The sequence below is a fragment of the Budorcas taxicolor genome, chromosome 8 (assembly GCF_023091745.1).
Source record: "Budorcas taxicolor isolate Tak-1 chromosome 8, Takin1.1, whole genome shotgun sequence".
Taxonomy (NCBI): Eukaryota; Metazoa; Chordata; class Mammalia; order Artiodactyla; family Bovidae; genus Budorcas; species Budorcas taxicolor.
Window position 1 is genome coordinate 86,387,900 of NC_068917.1, and position 21,933 is coordinate 86,409,832.

The 21,933-nt window shown below is 42.1% G+C and overlaps 1 protein-coding gene across 1 annotated transcript; it reads left to right on the forward strand.

Moving 5' to 3' along the window:
* The first annotated feature begins 15,059 nt into the window (after nucleotides 1-15,059).
* Nucleotides 15,060-18,878, forward strand: LOC128052091 (spermatogenesis-associated protein 31A6-like). The gene has a single exon (XM_052644546.1). The coding sequence runs from the start codon at nucleotides 15,060-15,062 to the stop codon at nucleotides 18,876-18,878; it is 3,819 nt and encodes a 1,272-aa protein (XP_052500506.1).
* Nucleotides 18,879-21,933: the final 3,055 nt, after the last annotated feature.

Sequence of the window (21,933 nt, forward strand, 5' to 3'; positions counted from 1 at the left end):
ATGGTGATGATTATTTCTCATGACTAGCAGAAATCTGGAAAAATATGTGCTTGATTGCATGTATTTCCCCATCACCAGAATCACATATATACTGACCTTCCCCTTGGCCTCTTTGGAGCAGTTTCTCAGAGCTATTTGAGGTATTGTCTCCCAGGCTGCAGTCCTCATTTTGCTCCAAATAAAACTGACCTCACAGCTCTCACATTGTGCATTTTTTCTAAGTCAACATTAAATATAATACTTTTATTATACCCAAGTTTACTAGAAATCAAATAAGATATTATTCCTGTTAAAAAGTTTGTCAGCAAGAAAAATAATTTGGTATGATGAAATTCTTAAGTAAAAGAAGAAAGGTAAATGAGATAAAATGTGTTAGATAAACTCTTCAGGAATGATTACATTTTGGGAGTAACCTTTTAAAAATAGTCTCTCCAGATTTTGGTAAGTTGAGCTTTGTTGAAGTAAAATGATGGGACTCCATTAAAAATCCAGATCATTTCCAAATAAGATATTGGAACATTGATTACTGCACACTGACTTCCTTTTACAGAGAAACTAAAGATCTTTATGAATATTAATAAATATGTTTGGTGCCACATTAAGAAAATTTCTATTTAAAGAGCATATATTTTCTAGAAACTGTAAGTAGTATTTATGTTTGCTAAATCTATTTAATGCTAGATGGTTCATAATTGAAAAGTAAAAGACATTGAAGCAGTAAAAGATAGTTCATACTTGCTTACTTAGTTTTTTAAAGAAACCAGGTTTTAAGGTGAAGAATTAAAATATATGTTTTAAAAAACTACTAAAATAGTATGGGAAACATTTCAGTATGTAAGGAAAGTAGGAGGTGTGTTTTTAGTAATAGAAGATGTGAGAAATGGAAGTGAGCTCTATTTAATTGGCTTATATGAAATTAAGAGAAAAGAAACCCTGAAGGAAAAATTTTATGCATAATAAATATTGGTTAATATTATATTGACTGATAAGGAAATTTTAATATTAAAGGTAAAGTGATACAAAATCTGACTCTGGTTTTCTGTTAAAAGGATAAATATTTCTTAAAATACTGATCTGCTTTTGATAGCAGATTCCAAAGTTTCTCTACCTTTAACTGGCAATCTATTATGACTTTCTGTATTTTCTTTCAAAATCTTTTATTGTCACTTTCGTTAAGTGAATAAGCATTGTTCCATATTTGACCAAGTGTTTTGAAACCTTTTGACATTTTTTTTCCAGGATGTTTTTCTGTTTGTTTTAAAATATTTATTTATTTATTTGTCTGCTCTGAGTCTTACTTGCAGCTCTCAGGATCTTTGATTTTCATTGCAGCACACAGGACATTTAGTTGCTACGTGTGAACTCTCAGTTGTGGCATGTGGGATCTAGTTCCCTGAACAGGGATCAAACCCAAGTCCCCTACATGGGGAGCATGGAGTCTTAGTCACTGGACCACCAGGGAATTTCCAAACGTTTTGATATTTTTGACAAACTTCCCAATACCGAATTCTAATAATATTTTGACCTCTAACCTTGGGATGTTTAACTCTTTTTCTCAGAAAGAGGGAAATATTAAGCTAATTAGGCTTTTTGGTATGTTAAATTACATGGGAAATATTGTTAAATGACTAGTGATAAACAGGTAACATTTTATGGGTAAATGTTACTAATATAGATTTTTAGAAATAATGAAGAAATCAAAAAAATCTGGTATGTCCTGGTAGAATCTTGCTGTTGTTGATATTCAGTTGCTAAGTTATGTCCAACTCTTTGCAACCCCATGGACTAGAGCACACCAGGCTTCCCAGTTCTTCACTATCTCCTGGAGTTTTCTCAAGCTCATGTCCATTGAGTCAGTGATGTTATCTAACAATCTTATCCTCGGCTGTCCCCTTCTCCTCTTGCCCTCAATCTTTCTGGACCTCAGGGTTTTCCAAGGAGTCAACATTTCCCATCAGGTGGCCAAAGTATTGGAACTTCAGCTTCAGCATCAGTCCTTCCAATGAATATTCAGAATTTATTTCCTTTAGGACTGACTGGTTTGATCTTCTTGCTGTACAAGGGACTCTTCTGCAGCATCACAATTCAAAAGCATCAATTCTCGGGCACTTGGCCTTCTTTATGGTCCAACTCTCATATCCATAAGACTAACATAGCTTTGACTATACAGAACTTCGTCAGCAAAGTGATGTCTCTGTTTTTTAATATGCTGTCTAGATTGGTCATAACTTTTTTTCCAAGGAGCAAGTGTCTTTTAATTTCATGGCTGCAGTGATTTTGAAGCCCCCCAAAATAAAGTCTGTCACTGTTTCCATTGTTTCCCCATCTATTTGCCATGAAGTGATGGGACCAGATGCCATGATCTTAGTGTTTTGAATGTTGAGTTTTAAGTCCACTTTTTCACTCTCCTCTTTCACCCTCATGAAGAGGCTCTTCAGTTCCTCTTTGCTTTCTGCCATTAGAGTGGTTTCATCTGCATATCTGAGGTTGTTAATATTTCTCTCAGAAATCTTGATTCCAGCAATCTTGATTCCACCTGCACTTCATCCAGTCTGGCATTTCACATGATGCACTCTGCATGTAAGTTAAATAAGCAGGGTAACAATATAAAGCCTTTACATACTCCTTTCCCAATTTTGAATCAATCCATTGTTCCATGTCCAGTTCTAACTGTTACTTTTCGACCTGCATACAGGCTTCTCAGGAGGTAGGTAAGGTGGTCAGGTATTTCCGTTTCTTTAAGAATTTTTCACAGTTTGTTGTGATCCACACAGTCAAATGCTTTAACATAGTCAATGAAGCAGAGTAGATGTGTTCTTGGAATTCCCTTTCTTTTTGTATGATCCAAAAATGTTGGCAATTTGGTCTCCTGTTTCCTCTGCCTTTTCTAAATACTGCTTGTACATCTGGAACTTCTTGGTTCACATACTGCTGAAGCCTAGCTTGAAGGATTTTGAGCATTATCTTGCTAGCATATGAAATGAGCACAACTGTACTGTAGTTTGCCCATTCTTTGGCATTGCCCTTGTTTGGGATTGGAATGAAAACTGACCTTTTCCAGTGCTGTGGCCACTGAGTTTTCCAAATTTGCTGGCATATTGAGTGCAACACTTTAACAGCATCATCTTTTAGGATTTAAATAGCTCAGCTGGAATTCCATCATCTCCACTAGCTTTGTTTTTCGCACTGCTTCTTTTTTTTAATTTAAATTTATTTGTTTTAATTGGAGGCTAATTACTTTACAATATTGCATTGGTTTTGCCATACGTCAATATGAATCTGCCACGGGTGTACACGTGTTCCCAATTCTGAACCCCCCTCCCACCTCCCTCCCCATACCATCACTCTGGGTCATCCCAGTGCACCAGCCCCAAGCATCCTGCATCCTGTATCAAACCTAGACTGGTGATTCATTTCTTATATGATATTATACATGTTTCAATGCCATTCTCCCAAATCATCTCACCCTCTCCCTCTCCCACAGAGTCCAAAAGACTGTTCAATACATCTGTGTCTCTTTTGCTGTCTCACATACAGGGTTATCATTACCATCTTTCTAAATTCCATATATATGTGCTAGTATACTGTACCGGTGTTTTTCTTTCTGGCTTACTTCACTCTGTATAGTCGGCTCCAGTTTCATCCACCTCATTAGAACTGATTCAAATGCATTCTTTTTAATGGCTGAGTAATATTCCATTGTGTATATGTACCATAGCTTTCTTAACCATTCATCTGCTGATGGACATCTAGGTTGCTTCCATGTCCTGGCTATTATAAACAGTGCTATGATGAACACTGGGGTACACGTGTCTCTTTCAATTCTGGTTTCCTCTGTGTGTATGCCCAGCAGTGGGATTGCTGGGTCATAAGGCAGTTTTATTTCCAGTTTTTTTAAGGAATCTCCATACTGTTCTCCATAGTGGCCATACTAGTTTGCATTCTTACCAACAGTGTAAGAGGATTCCCTTTTCTCCAACACCCTCTCCAGCATTTATTTAGCACTGCTTCTTAAGGCCCATTTGACTTCACACTCCAGGATGTCTAGCTCCAGGTGAGTGACCATACCATCAAGGTTATCTGGATCATTAAGACCTTTTTTGTATAGTTCTTCTGTGTATTCTTGCCACCTCTTCTGTGTATCTTGACACCTCTTCTTAATAGCTTCTGTTTTTGTTGGGTCCATATCATTTCTGTCCTTTATTGTGCCCACTTTTGCATGAAATATTCCCTTGATATCTCCAATTTTCTCAAAGAGATCGCTAGTCTTTCCCATTTTATTGTTTTCCTCTATCCCTTTGCATTGTTCACTTAAGACCTTTTAATCTCTCCTTGCTATTCCTTGGAACTCTGCATTCAGATGGGTACATCTTTCCCTTACTCCTCTGCCTTTTGCGTCTCTTCTTTTCTCAGCTATTTGTAAGGCCTCCTCAGACAACCATTTTGCAGTGCTGCATTTCTTTTTCTTGGGGATGATTTTGGTCACCACCTCCTGTACAATGTTACAAACCTCTGTCCACAGTTCTTCAGGCACTCTATCAAATCTAATCATTTGAATCTATGTGTCACTTCCACTGTATAATTATAAGGGATTTGATTTCAGTCATACTTGAATGACCTAGTGGTTTTCCCTACTTTCTTAAACTTAAGTCTGAATTTTGCAATAAGGAGCTGATGATCTGAGCCACAGTCAGCTCCCAGTCTTGGTTTTGCTGACTGTGTCTAACTTCTTCATCTTCAGCTGTAAAGAATACAATCAATCAGTATTGACCATCTGGTTCAGTATTGACCATCCTGATGATGTCCATGTTTAGAGTTGCTCTTGTGTTTGCTGTAACCAGTGTGTTCTCTTGGCAAAACTCTGTTAGCCTTTGTCCTGCTTCATTTTGCACTTCAATGGACAAAATGAAGCTTATTTTGTACATTGTACAATGTAGCTCAGCTGCATTCAGAGACCCAGATCCCTTCTGATGTGCTGTCTGTGTAAGCACAAGTAACGGCTGTGCCTGCGTTGCACAGATGGGGCTCCAGGTCTGAGGCACCCTTTCCTCTCACAGCTGAGCTTTTTCCTCAGCTTCAGCAGCTCTCCCTCTGGTGTGGAGCTGTGTTGTTAAGGGAGTGGGACTAGCTTAGTTGTTTTCCTCAGGCTGGGGTGTGTCCCAGAGTGGTCAGGGGAAACTGGCCAGTAACCAGTACAGTTATAGTCGCCTCTCTCTGTCCTGTTTCAGGAGTAAACAAGCAGGCACCTGCTTCCCTCAGCTGAGTTCAGGCTTCCCACAGCCCTCCTATTCGTTGCTCCAACCAACAAAACAGACTGGTTTTCTTGATGTTGGATCCCAGAATGGGAGCACCCAAAATGTGACTTGAACCACTCACTCCCCAGTGAGGATCTCTGCCCATGTTATCTTCCTCCTCTCCCTCCTACCAAGGGCACAGGTCCCGACCTTATCACTTCTAGTCCCTTCTTATCCAATTGCATGTGATCTTTCTCACTGAATTGGTTATAAAGGAATCTTTCTGTTAGTCTTGTTAGTATTAAGTGAGAACAGTTCCATAAGTAGATATATTGTGATGTGTTCATGAGGGAAGCAGAGTTCCATGTCCTCCTACTCCATCATCTTCATCTCCTCCTCTTTCTTCATTTATTTCTTTCTATCCCTAACACTTAATATCCAATTGTCCTATCTTCAGGTTGGCTGATTCTTTAAACTTCTGCCTGCTTAAATCTGCTAGTATATTCCTCTTGGGAATTTTTCAATTCATTTCTTATGCTTTTCAGCTCCAGAATTTGTTTGGTTCTTTTTAAAAAATAATTTCTATTTTTTGTTGGTATTCTCATTTCCATATAATTTTCTTGATTTCTGTTAATTCTTTTTCCTTATCGTCCTTTAGTCTTTCAAATACATGTAAAGCAATTGTTTTAAAATATTTCTTCTATAAATCTGATGTTTGAGCTTCCTCAGAGATGATTTCTGTCAATTATTCTGTTCCTTTGAAGGGCCATCTTTTTCTGTTAATTTGGATTCCTGTGATTCTTTTGTTGAAAGTTGAGCTTTGCAGCAACTAGGGAAATCGAATTCACCCATTCCCCAAAGCTTTTTTTTAATTGTTGAAGGCTGTACTAGTCTGTTTTGTTTTGAGAATTTTCAAAAGTATTTTTTAAAGGCTGTTACTTTTTGTTTCTTATTACCGAAGTCTCTCTTATATTAGCTCATGTTCAGCTAAAGTCTGGACAGATGTACTTGAATGGCAGGGCCCCTCTGAATTTCATGTGTTAGCTCTGTTCTAGAGCAATCCTTCAACATTTAGCTATGCTAGCTGTGAGCCTAGGCTAGCTTTCAGCCCAAAGTGAAAGCTTAAAGTCTTCTCAGGTTTTTTCTGAGCATGTATCTTGCCTGGGCTTGTGCATAGTTTCTAAATTCTCCAGTAAAAACCACTGATTTTGAATATCCTAATTTCCCAAATTGTCTCACCCTAACTCCTCCTTCCTCATGTGGTCTTTGGTATGTTTTCATCTGGAACCTTTTGCTCAAGTCACTATAGGTCTGTATAAGCAGTGCCTATCATTTTTGTACCTGAGTTCTCAGTTAGGCAAAAAAGAGATGAGCATCTTGTATCAGCCACTCAGATATCCCCTAGATAGGTTAGAATAGATGTACGCGATAATATGCAATAAATTCAGCTTCCTGTGGTTGACAGGGAATAACTGGGAACTGTGATGGTACCATGTAGAGACAGGAACTGCCACTGTGTTGGAAGGTATTGGCACAAGGGTGAGTAAAAATGCCACGTAGTTTTCCTTACATTTTGAAGATGATTTTTCTTAATTGGGCACTTTCTTTGTTATTATAAATCTTTCACTGTTTTCCAGAGCTCTGACAAAGTTGTTTCAGTTTCTCCTTTAAAAAACAAAAAGTTTCTATGAGACGATGAGAGCTTAGAGCTTTTGAGTCTGCCATTTTGCTGCCATCCCCTTTGAAAATAGTTTTAAACAAAACAGTATATTGCATGAGGAATCAGGGCAAGAAGGTAGGAAGTGTGGAATTTTATTCATGAAAGAGTAGCTTGATAAATTATTTTAGGTGTTGAGGAAAAAAAACAGAGTAAAATGAAATTCTTAGCTTAAAATGGAGAAAATGAAGTTTTATTTAAAAGGGATTGAAATAAAAATATTTGCTTTCAATTTTGACATTATAGTTTTCTTTCAGCCTTCTCACCAGTGTTATTAGGTCATTAAATTATTGAAATCAGTCAAAAGCCCTTCTCCAAGAAGAAAGATGAATGAGACCATCATCATCACTAGAGAAGCTGCTGACAGCACTGTCTTGTTAGCATTAATCTCACAGTAATCAAAATTAAATAAGTTGCCCTGGTAGAGACAGGCCAGCTACATATGCTGTCAATGGTAGGTAGACATAAACTTGAGGTTGACATACAGTTTGCAGGAATAAAACCCAATTTATGTAAAGAGGAGTTCATGCAGAAATTCTTTAATTAACATTCAGTTTGATGAGAGCTCCCAACCCAGGGGTCAAACCTGGGTCTCCTGCATTTTGGGTGGATTCTTTACCATCTGGGCCATCAGGGAAACCAAGATTTGTTGTGATACTTAGAAAGATAATTTATTTATTTATTACTTTTGAAAATTTAAACAGATGGGCTAACCCAGGTCTAAAGCAGTGATTTTTAATGCTGACTGAACTTTGGAACCATCTGAGGAAACTCAAAATTATGGCTGACCAGAGTGATCAGAGGCTTTCCTGATGGCTGAGATGGTAAAGAATCTGCCTGCAATACAGGAGACCTGGGTTCAATCCTTGAGTTGGGAAGATCACTTGGAAGAGGGCATGGCAACCTATTCCAGTATTTTTGCCTAAGAATTCCACGGACAGAGACGCATAGTGGGCTGCAGTTCATGGGGTCTCAAAGAGTCAGTGATGACTGGCAATTAATGCTTTCAGAGTGAACCACAGACTAGGTCAGAATCTCTGGAGATTTTTTCAAACATATTTATTGAGATATAGTTTGCATAACATAAAGTTAACCTATTAAAGTCTACAGCATAATGATTTTTAGAAGTAAATTTATAAAGATGTACAATTATGGTGGCTCAGACAGTAAAGTGTATGCCTACAATGCGGGAGACCCGGGTTCAATCCCTGGGTTGGGAAGATGCCCTGGAGAAGGAAATGACAACCCACTCCAGTACTGTTACCTAGAAAATTCCATGGATGGAGGAGACTGGTGGGCTACAGTCAATGGTGTCACGAAGAGTCAGACATGACTGAGCGACTTCACTTTCACTTTCATAATTATTAGCATGATCCAATTTCAGAACATTTCCATCATTTCAAATAGATTTAACTTGCTGGTTTGCTATTAATCATCACCTTTATTTTAACCTTTCATAAAAATGGAATCATACAATATGTGCTCTTTTACATCTTACTTCTCTCTTCTTACATTACACATACATTCATGTATGTTGTTCACCTTTCCCCATTAGATTACTTAGCATATATATTACAGTTCCTGTAAACTCCTGGTCTGATAATTCCAATATCTCTGCTACATATGAGCCTGGTTCTGATTCTTCCTCTATCTCTTCACACTGTGTGTTTTCTTTTAGTACGTGTATAATTTTTTTTTTTTTTTTCTGAAAATGAAACAGGCTGTTAGAGTGAGGTTTCAGTTATCTGGCTAGGAGTTAGGCTGAGTTTAGTGTTTGCTGTAGCTGTAGGTGTCAGGAGCTAAAATTTTCTCTGGTGTCCTTGTTTTTGTCCTTTTTACTACCTTTAGGTTTTCCAAGAGACTTCTGAAATGAGGTTTGAGACATACAGTTTTTTCAGTTTGGCCCTCTTGTTACTTAACAGGAGCCTTATTGATGTGGCAGTAAACTATGAGGGTGAAGGGGGAAATAGTCTATAGGCTTATGCTTAAGTCTCGGTCTTTTAGTGATCCTGTGACCATGGGCTGTGACCTTCACAAGTGCTTCTCAGTTTTTTCTTTAGGTGGCAAAGGTATACCAGAGAGCCTGAAGTTGGATATTTTCCTTCTCCCATGTTGAAGGCTAGCTGGAGCTGGAGTTGGGTACTTTTCCTACCCCGTTCAATTAAGCCCAGTCAGTTAAGGTTTTGCAGAGTAGTTTCTCTTGATAAAGCATCTTATTGAGAATACAATGCTTTGCATGCATTACAAAATTACTCTTCCCCCCCCGCACTCCTCTTCTTCCCAGAAGCATAAAGAGACTTTTCTCAGATATTCACTGTGAGAGCCTGGTTGGCCTCTTAAAAGTAAAACACAAAAGTTGTGCGGCCTCCATTAAGACTGGTTTGCCGTGGCATTTTTAACTCTCAAATTTGTCCACAGTGAGCCTCCAACAATTTGTCAATTACATTTTAATTTTTTGGTATAGTATAGTCAAAGCTATTGTTTTTCCAGTAGTCATGTACAGATGTGAGAGTTGGATGGTAAAGAAGGCTAAGCAACCAAAGAATTGATGCTTTTAAACTGTGGTGCTGGAGAAGACTCTTGAGAGTCCCTTGGACAGCAAGGAGATCAAATCAGTGAATCCTAATGGAAATCAATTCTGGATATTCATTGAGAGGACTGATACTTAAGCTAAAGGTCCAATACTTTGGCCACTTGATGCAATGAGCTGACTCATTGGAAAAGACCCTGATGAGGGCAGGAGGAGAAGAGGGTAACAGAGGATGAGATGGTTGGATGGTGTAATCAACTCAATGGACATGAGTTTGAGCAAACTCCGGGAGATAGTGAAGAACAGGGAAGCCTGGCATGCTGCAGTCCAAAGTCAGTCATAACTGAGCAACTAAACAACATGATATGAAACCATTTCAATATTAAAAGTTCCCAAATTTCAAACAAAGTAAGTACCCTTAACCTATAAAATGAAAGTTGCCAAAGAAGGGAGAAAATAAGCAATAAGGAAAATATAGAAAATGAAGCATAAAATAAGATGACAGAAATTGATCACAATAGAACAATAATTAAATAAATCAAGATAAAAATTGTCATATGATTTTTAAATCTCAAAAGAAATAAAATAATATTGAAAATAAAGTAATAGAGAAAACTTAGAGAGCAAATGTGAATGCAAATTTAGACCTAAGTCTAAATTTTGATAGAAGGTTGAATTCATGATAAGAATATTATAAAGAAGGAAAAGACTGTTAACTATAGGAGCAACAATTGAAGTATACATTCATGGCAATATAGCTAAATAAACCCACAGGCCCACATTCCCACTAAAGCTATATGAAAACAGTATAACCCGCAAATAGAGAAATACACATTATTTTAAACCTCCATGGAGCATTAAGACAAATCTCCATGTGAATCCCTCATTGGATCCTGTGTTACTAAGGGTTAGAGAATTGCAACATAAGGGAATTTTGTGTAAGACTCAAAGCTCCTTCTCTATATAGTTCAGGCTGGACTTAAAGCTTCAGGAGGATGCAGTGAGGGGAATGGCAAAGCACACTCAGAAAAGAGAGTATGTACGTAACATTCTAGGCCTGTCTGAAGAGGCTGCTCAAAAAGAGACTCAGCCCCAAGGGTTTGACCCCTAGTCCTACACTTCACCCTACAACCATTTAAGGTCAGTACCTTACCTCACCCTGACTCATTCCTGGCTTCTGGATATAGCACAAGTGCATATTTTGAATGTTCATGTTCCCTAAAAATTTAAATGTTGAAATCCTAACTCCTAAAGCTGGGAGGCGAGGACATAGGAATGTGCTTATGAGCTTTCATGAATGGGATTAGTGCCTTATAAAAGAGACACCAGAGATATCTCTAGCTTCCTCCCATCATGTAATAATACAGAGAGAAGACTCTGGCTTTGAACCAGGAAGAGAAGTCTCACTAAGGTAACCGTGCTGGGTGAGAATTTGATCCTGGACTTCCTAGCCTCTAGGACTGTGATAAATTTCTATTGTTTTTGATCAAGCCAGTCTAAGATATATTGTTATAGCAGCACTAACAGATTAAAACAACATGTTCCAAAACTTATGTAGAGAGTTGCTGCTGCTGCTGCTGCTAAGTCGCTTCAGTTGTGTCCGACTCTTTGCGACCCCAGAGACGGCAGCCCACCAGGCTCCCCCGTCCCTGGGTAGGGACTGTCTTATTGTTGCAAACTAAGAAGTTGTGGATAAGGAAATGGCAACCCACCCTAGTAGTCTTGCTGAGAAACCCCATTGACAGAGAAGCCTGTTTTGCTACACAGTCCATGGGGCTGCAAAAAATTGGACATGACTACCAAACAGCACTAAACAGCAACAGCAAGAAGTTGAGTAGAGACAACATATGAAAGGTTTTAAGTAGAAAATTATGGGTTATTAGATTTGAAAGTACTGGACTGATTAAGAAAAGATGAGTGTCTGTGTGTATAAGTGCGTTTGTAGTATGTCCCAAAGCTCTCTATGCAGTTTAAAGCTTTACTAAATCCCATGGACGGAGGAGCCTGGTAGGCTGCAGTCTATGGGGTCGCGAAGAGTCGACTATGACTGAGCGTCTTCACTTTCACTTTTCACTTTCATGCATTGGAGAAGGAAATGGTAACCCACTCCAGTGTTCTTGCCTGGAGAATCCCAGGGATGAGGGGGCCTCATGGGCTGCCATCTATGGGGTCGCACAGAGTCGGACACGACTGAAGTGACTTAGCAGCAGCAGCAGCAGCAACTCCAGAATTATAAATGCTTCAAACTTACAAAAATATCATCTGAAGGTTTAACTGTTGCCAGATGCAAGCATGTGTGTGCCCATTTTAAGCAATATTGAAACGTCAGAGTTTGGAGCAGAGAAAGGTTTATAGCAGGGCCATGCAAAGACACAGGTGGCTCATGCCCAAGAAAAACCCTTGAAGCCTTTTAGAAAACCTTTCTTAAAGGCAAAGTGAGGGAGGGGGATGGTTAGATGTTGCAAACTACTGGTGTTGGATCCTTTGTTCTAGCAGCTGTCCAGGTAGGTCAAGTCACCATCATGTCATGATATTCCTGTAAACCTCCAACAAAACAGATGTTATTTTCTGTTCAGCAACTTTTTATCTCCATATGAATGAGCTTTTAAAAGTCAATGCCATGAGAATAGGCTATCCTGTATATTTCAGGCTATAGACAACATTCTTCTACAAAAAAATACAAAGCCAGCATGACTAAACACAGTTTACCTCCATTTACAAAAGATGCAGAGCCATTCTGGGGTCCAGGGAATGGGTGAGGTCAGCCTGGAGTCACAGGAATGGGCAGAGTCAGCATGAATAAACATAAGCAACAAAGCACTAAGATTAAAGTAAAAACCAATCTAATGTGGAGTCAGATTTGTTCTTCCTTATTACATAACTACTTATAATTCTTTCATGTTTATGAATTTTTAAAAATAGTTTTATGTTTGCAGGTTGGTCTCTTTGATAGAAAATGGGATAAAACATATACTATTCAAAATTCACAAAACTAAAGAAGTCTCTAGATTTACATAAGACACAAACATGTGGGGAAGTTGGAGTTAAGGATAAAAGAATTTCTGAGTGTAAAAACTGCTGGCAAATAGCCAAACTTTCAGGGTCAACTTCAGATTTTCAAGAGTTCTAAAACTGGTAGGCCTTGGCTCCAGACCTCTAATGGATGAAGGAACCCAGTAATATCTGTACTCCACATGGAATGAATAGAAAATTGGCTAAGGTCTCTCTGAGTGGATGAGACTAGTTGGAAGGAGAGATCTAGAAGCCTCAGGAGGGTGCGGGGATCTGTGAGGCTCAATGAGAGGGAGCCATGATTCAGCCTACTCCTCTTCCTGCCCCTCCCCCACCCTTAGGACCCCTTTGTGACAAGGCCATAGCTCTGTGATGCAGGTCTGGGGTTCTGACCTCAAGTGAACTCCCAGTACTCTGTTGCCTAACGGCAACAGTGCATTTCAGAAAATGGAGAATTTCTTTTCTTTGAAAAGCATCAATTCAGAAAATGGAGAATTTCTTTTCTTTGAAAAGCATTCTTGCTACCTTGCTGAGATCCAGCTCAACTTCCTGGTTGGTTGATATCATTCTTGCGTTCTTCTATGGACTGGGGCTCTTCCTTCTGTTACTCCCATGCTTGCAGAGTAATCCATACTTACCACCAACTAGAAACTATAGAAACATCAGGAAGGTAAGAAACATTTCCCTCAATCCCAACAGAGATTATCTCTTTTTTTCTTATTCTTATATCCACTTTTTAAAATCACTCAGAGAGATTACTGAGATGGGAACTCTCAGGAAAGCATAGAACATCATCCTTCTAGGGACAAGCCAGGCCAGACAACGGTTAGAGTGGGCATAAAGATTTATAGCCCAAGATCTCAGGCCAGGAGTCCAGGTATGGTGGAGAGCTCTGGGCAAGTCCCAGATGCAGTGACCAATGGCCAAGGACTGAATTACTAAGAGTTCAGTCTCTGTAGGAAGACTGACCCCTGAGCACTGGTTCACTAGCCACCTTCCCATAGCAGGTGTTGAGTAAGACTTTTCCCTGTATTGGGACTGATCCTTATAAGTGCAATGTTGAGTCCCTGAGAGCCTCAGAGCAGAGGGTAGAGTGGAGGTCTGGCCTTGGGAAGCAGAACCCTATCTGACAAAGCTCACATGGGAAATTAGTTTCACACAACTGAGAATGTGTGTGTTTCTTGATCCGAGGAACAATGACAGAAGAAATCTATGGTGAGTATCACTTACAAAATCCTTCTTTGCACTCTTCAAAGAAAAAACTGAAAATATTGTTATCCACTTTAAAAATAAGTAAACAAGGAAAAAACCACAGAGGCCCATTAGTTAAATGTAGAAAGTCATACTGTTCATGAATACTAAGCATCTGTAGCTCACCTGGAGAGAGGAGAGGGTTGGGTGATAGTCTCTCCTCTTTTTTTAATCTCTCAGCATCAAGTGGAGATGAAGGGGAGGAGCCAGAGTAGGAAGAAACGTGAATCTTTGAAAGGTAAGCCTTTGCCATTCAGTCCTGCATGCCCCAAGAGTTAGTTTCCATCTCTCCTGTCCCTGAGGGCCCAGCTCCATGGTCTCTGAGGATGCCAGTGGCAGAGCCTATTCTTCAGGAAAGAGAGCCTTAGGGAGGCTCCTGGGAAGGAAATCAGAGTCCAGATACTTCCCAGAAATGTGTGCTTAGACTATGAAGCCATGAAGAACCTGGAAATGGGGTATGTGGATTGGGGTGGAACAATTGTGCCTGTGTTGGGAGGTGGTACCTCCAAGTCTAACTGTGGACAAGTTGTTTAACTTTGCTCAGATTCTTCTGTGAGATGATGCTGACCTTTCTCCTACAGGGCAGTTAAAAGGGCCAATAGGGAGTAACGAATGTGGAAGTACTTTGCAAAGGACAAACACTTGTCAAGTGAGCCTTGCCATCACTGGCAAGGCTCCTGGTTGCAGCTTCTGTCTCCTGCCTCCTAAAGCCACCTGGGGAGGCTCCCTGACAAGAGAGGGACATATGCCTTGGACATTGATGCTTGGGCTCTAGAGCTTAATCCCCCAAAGATTTCCTTTAAAGAGCCATTGCACTTAGCCTCCTGAAGCACTCTTAGGCCTCTGCCTTCACCACCATGACACAATCTCCTGATTTCCAGCTTGCAGAGATTGCCTGGAAGAACTGGAGGGGACTCGCCACTTGGTTTCACTTCTTCAAAGGTAATGAATCTTCCCCCTTCCCTCCTGGGTCCTCCTTCCTTCTGGAGCCAATAATGTGACCCCAGCCCTGGGAAGGTTTGTGAAAGCCCTAGGGTGAGGGACAGCAGGAGCATTATGAAGTCAGTGTGGGGGCAGAGGAGGGATCCTGGGCTGCAAGTGTCCACCCCTGCCTGGCCTGCCCAGCCCTCCTGGGCCCATCTGCTCCTGGTTGCAGCTTCTGTCTCCTGCCTCCTGCAGCCACCTGGGGAGGCTCCCTGACAAGAGCAGCTTTCATCACTTCTCCCGTCAAGATCTCCTTGATGAGGTGTGCAAAGCAGTGCCTGCTGGAGCCCACCAGCCATGCGGGAAACCTGTGGAAGACACCGCTCCTGCCATGCCCCTGTTGGCTCCTCTGACCAAGCATTGTCTACCTCTGGCCTCCATTATTTCACCAGGCCCGACAACTTCCTCAGTTTCTGTTCATTCACACACATCCCTGAGTGCCTCTCAGCCACTAGAGCCTTTTATTTCCCCAGACATCCTTTCATCCTCGCCAGTTGCTCTTTCCTCACCCCCACTGTATCTGCCTGATTCAGAGGCCTGTCCTCTGACAGCCTCCTCTGCCCCACCACTGCTAGACTCCGTTTTGACTCTTACTCAGCGTGACTCCTCGATGGCACTACCACTGGGACCTGCCCCACAAAGCTTGTTTCCACATCCTCCTTGGTCAGCTTCTCTTATCCCAGCTATCTCAGGCCTTGGTCATTCACATGGTCCCGTTTCAGCCCTGTCCTGGTGGCAGGCTGCTGCAAAAGCCTTGTATCTCTCAACCTCATCAGAGTACAAGTCCCAGAAAAAGCACCTTTCCCACAACCCAGCAGGGGCCTCATTCTGGATAGGCCCCACAGACAGACAAGTAGAGGCTAGTAGCCCTTTTTTGCTCAGCTCTCATGAACAGATGCTCCTAGATATACAAGTGACAAAGAGAGGTGAGATCAAGATTTGGAAAGAAAAAGAAAAAGATGAATCACATCTAAAACAAATGAGCCCAGACTGTCACCTGAATTCTTTGGGGAATATGTTGGAATCTCTGCATGCTGAACAGGACACCACAACCCCCCAGGCTTTCTGGAGCACAAAAGACAAACCAGGGCAGCTGCCTGGTCCTCAGCAGTTTTCATATCCCAAGGTCCTGGGGAACAATCTACAGCAGAAATATAACCAGCTTTTCTGGGGTCTCCCTTCTCTGCACAGTGAATCCTTGGTGGCCGCTGTTTCGATCCCTGAGACCTCTTCTGTACCACAGTCTCCTTTCTTATTCAACAGAATTTCTCATGCCTGCCCAGTTCAAATGCAAGCTAAAATATCTCCACTGCTTTCCCAGTTCCAGCCCTTCTCCCATCTAGAGTTCCAGTCTCAACCCTTTATTCCAACAATACCTCAATTCCAGCTGCCTCCTCTGGCTCAGATCCAAACCCAAGCACATCTAAAATCCTCTCTCCCAATCCTACCATCTTCTTCTTCAGCTCAGATTAGGACCTTTGGACTGTCTTGCCCTATAGCCCAGAATAAGCCACAGTTTCTTACCCCAACTGAGATTCAACATTCAGAATGGTCCTTGTTGCAGAAGCAACTAGAAAATGGGAGGACTTTATCTTCTGTAGTCAAACAATCTGAGGAAGTCTTTAATGTCTTCCCTTCCAACCTTCCTGAAGACAGCTGGGTGGTCTCCATCCTTCCTGAGAATTTTCCAATCAGTCCAGAGCTCAGGAAGCAGCTGGAACAACATCTCCAAAATTGGCTCATCCAACATCGGTGGGAGCTGCCCCAAAGGATCCAAGAGTCTTCAGAGATAAGGCAGCTTCAGGGAGAATTACCAAGCACATGCCAAGCAAAGGGCAAGGATAGACCCCCACAACCATCTTCGTTTACAGGTAAAAGCAGCAAGGAAGCACAGAAGGTGAGGTTCCAGCTAAGCCAGGGTGTGGGCAAGGGCCTAGGGCATATTCTGGGGAAGGTTCCAAAAGATCTGTCTAGGAAGTCAGAAAGCTCTGTAGTGAAGTTTCAGGAGGTGAACTCTGAGGAGTCAGAAAATGACCTAAGGCTCTTGAGGAGTGACTCAGGAATTGATTTACTAAGGAGCTTAGATAAGAACCTAGACAACATTCTGAAAGGCCACTTGAGCAGGAAGCTGGGGCAGAACAGCAAGGGTTTGGTTCCTGTGAATGTACATCAGTCTAGCCTTGATGTCAAGCATCCTTCTTCCAAGTCTGATACTCAGGAGGAGACCAGCAATCTAGGCATCCTGAAGGGTTGGGAACCCTGTGTGAACACCGGTTATAGGGTTTCCTTCCTCGATCCAGATACTCAAGAGGAACTGGAAGAACATATTACAAGATTTAGGGTAAAGCATAGGTGGGGCCTACCTCTCAAGGTCCTCAAGCCCATAAATCTCTTTAAATTGAAAAAGCCTCAACCCTCCCCCATGCAGTTTGTCTCTGCGCCCTCAGCCACCTATGTGCCTGAGTCCCACTCAACAGTAAAATTTGCTGAGTTCCTCGGAAAACCTCCTCAGGCCCATTCAAGAGAGAAGGTGATAAAAGAAGAGTCAGTTCCCACCCTGATAAGGCCTCTCCTTACCCCGTCACCTGTGTATAAGGAAAATCAGAGGGTGCTGGCAAGTATCCCGTGTGATGACTACCATGGACCCTCAGAGGCTTCTCTGACTGCACTGGAGGGCAGGTCACCTTCTCAGTCCTTCAAACTCAGCGTTGTGGGAAGAACCTGGAAGACTGAGACTGTGAAATGGACCAAGAGGGACAGCCTAGAGTCACATCCAGGCTCTACAATGGTCAGGAATGAACCAAGAGAGGAGAGTGGTAGTCAGGCCTCACAAGACCCCTACCAAAGGGTAAAAATGATGGAGGTGAACTTAGGATCCCAATCTTTGAGAAGTGAAGAGGCCAGGGAAGCAGCGGAGCCCAAGGAGTCTCCTGCTTTTCATCAACAGTCTAGAGTTACATTGGGAACCAAAGTGTTAAAAAAACCCCAAACCACAAGTGTACATAGGAGGAATTTAGAGGCCCTAGGGGCCAGTAAACACTCCCCACTCACTAGAATGTCTGTTTTCCAACATCTAGGTGAGCCATGCCTTAACACAGACGTTGCTAGTAAGTTTAAGTCCAAAGTAAAGGCGCCGTCAAACACCCAGCTTCAGCACTGTCCCGAACACACATGCCTTGCTGCAGACAACTTGACTTCTCCAGTGTCTCACTGCCATCCCCAGAGACTCCCCACCAGAGACAGATTAGCTTCCCAGACACTACGTGGCTTTAAGGCAGCCCAAAGGAGAAGCCTAGGGCAGCAGGAGCCCAAAACTTCAAAACTTCAGGATTCAGGGAAGAGCCAGAGCAAGATGAGAGCCCCTACTTACAAAAGAGAGGACTGTAGGAGGCATAAACCAGGAGAGCATAAGGAAAGCTTCAAAGAATTAGGGACCTCTCAAGCTGGAAATATGAGACGCCCTGCCCAGGTCTGGGGAATAATAGAGTCTTTTAAAAGCAAATGTCTCCAAGTCATGCCAGAGAAGAAACAGGGTCCTCAAGAAAGCCTCTTCAGAAAAAATATAAGGCTACTTTTAAAGTGGATTTTCCCCAGTAGAAAAGTTAAAGGTGGTGATGCCCTGCAAAACTGCAAGCCCAAATCGGCCACTGCCCAGAGCGAAGGACCAGTCGAAAGCAGATCAATCCTGAACAGTGAGAATGCTGAGGCTCAGGCACTTATGACAGCTGTTGGACAGATCCTAGAAGAAAAAATGACAACTCACCATGGACTTCATGCCACAAAGTTAAAAGAACCCAAACAGGAACTCCAAGCCCCGGTATGTAGGTGTTTCTGCTACCATAGGCTTTCTTCCTACCCACAGCAAGGGAAAAATATGGGTTATACAGCCTGTAGTCATCAAGCCACCTCCAAGGGCCAGAGTTGTTCTTTCAGAGAAAGGGAAGTCAGACATCAACAGAGCTCAAAAAGTGTAAGATTCAGTGATGAGCAGCTGAGCCCAAGGTGCCTCCCAACCTCATTCCCCAAGAAGACTGTGATTCCGGTCTGTCCCTGCCATTATGCACCAAGGATTCCAGGTGCCCCAGTCCACCATCAACACTGTCCAAGGCACTGTCATCTTTGGGGAGGGGTCTTGCCTGCTCAACCATAAAGTACTACTCTAGTCTTTCCTTTAGAAGAAAAACATGTCTCCAAGAAAAAATTCGGTCCATGTAAAGAAAGTTTTTCTTAGCATATCCAAGATATTTAATGTTCCCCGATACATATGTGTTTTTTTTTTCTCATAAGAATATATAGCATAAAGAATGCAGTCTGTGCTGTGCATTTTGTTTTCTAGATGGCGGGGGCTTGGAGGGAGGAATATAGAGAAAGTTTTTATCAGCCTAACCAAAATATTTACTGTTCCCCGATACATAGGTTTTCTTTCTCATAAGAATATAGTGTAATGACTGCTGTACACTTTGTTTTCTAGAAGGGAGGGGCATGGAGGAGCATAGAGGGACGAAGGAGAGTAGCACTGGAAGCTTGCTCCTTGTCTCGAGTCTCTTCATTGCACCTTATAATACTGTCATTACACAAACAAAAACTATGAGGTGGGAAAAAGCTATGAAGCCCACACAAAGGATTTGGTTCAACCAGTCTTTTTCCTGCTTCTGCTCTACTTTGAACTTTATTCAGCTATAGCAGATAGGTTTACAGAAGCATGACAGAGCTAGACATTCCAACTGAGGCTTCAGGAAATGTCAGAAGCAAGTGGATGGAAGTTTGGAGGGAATTAGGATACCGGGCTCTGAGTTTAGAAGCAGGAGAAATCTGCCCCTGGATCTCTTGTTAGGCAATATACAATACCTACCCTTGAGAGATCCTTCTCTCTATGACGAAGGCTGGGATTGACATATGCCCTATGAACCCCTTTGAGTTTAGCATTAATAAAGTGTACAGCATCACTCTCCACCTCCTCTGCTCTTCCTACACTTCAGAGCAGAGCGAGGATCTGCTCTGTGTGTGTAGGTGGGGGAGGATTAGGGAGGCTGCTGAGGGCTGTGTTGACCCCTGTCCCATACAAATGAATAGCTATGTTCATGGTCACCTACCTTCCCCTCTATGTTAACCCCAGAGAAGAAGTTTTAGATGAATAGAACAGGGCTGTGACTATGTACTATCTATCTGATGGTCATACACTGTGAATCTAGTGTAAGATGTAGATGAAGATAAAAGGTTGTATCCAGGGAAGAAGGCAAAGTGGTATCAGGTACCCATAACTGTGCAGTGAAAGAGAAGTCTCCTGACATACAGCCATCTAAAGGCCTAGAAGGGAGGAAAAGTTGGGAGTCCAGCAGCTCATCATGGCCCCACCCCAGGGTCTCTACCCTATTCCAACTCTAAGATCACAGACCTACAGAAAGCACCTTAAGGTCAAAACAGAAGGTCAAATGTGTAGAAGTAAAGCAAATCAGGGAAGATTAACACTATATTAAACAAGCTTATACATCACTTCTTGAGTTCTCAAAAGCATGATTTGACAAGGAGTGCTGTACTTAGTCACTCAGTCATGTCTGACTCTGTGTGACCCCATGGATTGTAGCACGCCAGGCTCCTCTGTCCATGGGGATTCTCCAGGCAAGAATACTGGAGTGGGTTGCCATGCCCTCCTCCCGGGGATCTTCCCAACTCAGGGACTGAACCCAGGTCTCCCACATTGCAGGCTAATTCTTTACTGTCCAAAATGGGGGGCGGGGTGCAGTCCAAGAGCGTTCCACTGCTCTGCTTCTAGCACAGCATTTCTTGTCCCCTGGCCCCCATTCATATGGGAAAGCAGGGAAATTAGGAAGAATTTCTCTAGAGTGATTAGGTGCATTCTGCCATGTGCAGGGTACACAGTGGACACAGCTCCTGGGAGTGTCTTTCCCATTGTGGAGAGTTTTGCTTCAGCATATGCTCCTGATTCAGATGGCAACAGAAATGGACCCCATCCCCCATACCTGTCCGACTTCTCAACATGTGGAACTGAGAGCTGGGGTGGTAAGGCAGAGTGGACACAGGACTGCTCACAACCCTGCTTTCTCCCTGGAGCCAGTTCCTGCCTCTGAGGTCTAATTTCCAAGACAGTCTCGAAAATGGGCAGAGCAGTGAGAATGGAGCCAGGACTTGTGGGAGGAGTCGGGACTCAGGGCTGGAACCTGAGCCTGGCTGTTACTGGATCCTCTCCAGGGCACCCAGAAGTGAGCTCTGGGAATGTGGGGAACCTGCACACAGACCTCTATGGCTCCTGCCTGGAGGAGACAGGTGATGCTGATGGAACAGGAAGAAAACAGAAAGAAGCAAGTCCCTTTGCCCTTCTTTCACTGCTCAATCTTCCATAAGGTACAGTAAGATCAGAAATGGAGAGAAACAAACAGAGACAAGACACAAAGACTTTACAGACACACCTCTCAAGAGAGACTTCTTGCACAGATACCTTCCACAGGGAGTCCATACTGAGGCCTCACTCAGGGACCTCATGTTGCCTCACAGACCCTCAGACAGAAACCTAGCACAGATTTAACAGACTTCCCAGAGATACTTTCCAAAGGGACCTCATACAGAGACTTCACCCAGAGACCTCATGTGGCCTCACCAGAGACTTCACATGGAAACCTCACAGAGAGTTCATTTAGGGACAGAATGTAGGAGATCTCTTGTGCCCTAAAGAGACATCTTACTGAAACCTTACACAGATAACCCACAGAGACTTGACACAAAGGCCTCACAGAGACCTCACATCTTTTCTTTAGGATCCATTGACAAATCTTCTTTAGTGAATATGAAACCACTAGCAAATTGGCAGCATAAAAAGAATATTATCTGTTGTGCTCCCTTGAGATCCACCATTACTAAGTGGGGAAATGCTGGGGAAGTTTTGTTCTTTTGTAATGTCATTGTCTCTGAGCCAAAGAATTATTCATTCCACATGTAGATCTGCAAAGTTAATTCTTAGGTGTTCCTTAGCTTGAGAACCACAAATTCTATTTTTTAATTTTTATTAGAAAAATGAAGAAAATGTTATTTCTTAAAAACACAAGTACTTGATTTACTTATTTTTTTAAAAAAAATTATTGGAGTTCAGTTAATTTACAATGCTGTGTTAATTTCAGATATACAGCAAAGTGAATCAGTTATAATATACATATGTCCACTTTTTTTAAAGATTCTTTTTGCATATAGGC

What these genes read in the sequence shown, in the direction of transcription:
- LOC128052091 (XM_052644546.1), top strand. Translation starts at nt 15,060, where the DNA reads ATGCCCCTGTTGGCTCCTCTGACCAAGCATTGTCTACCTCTGGCCTCC.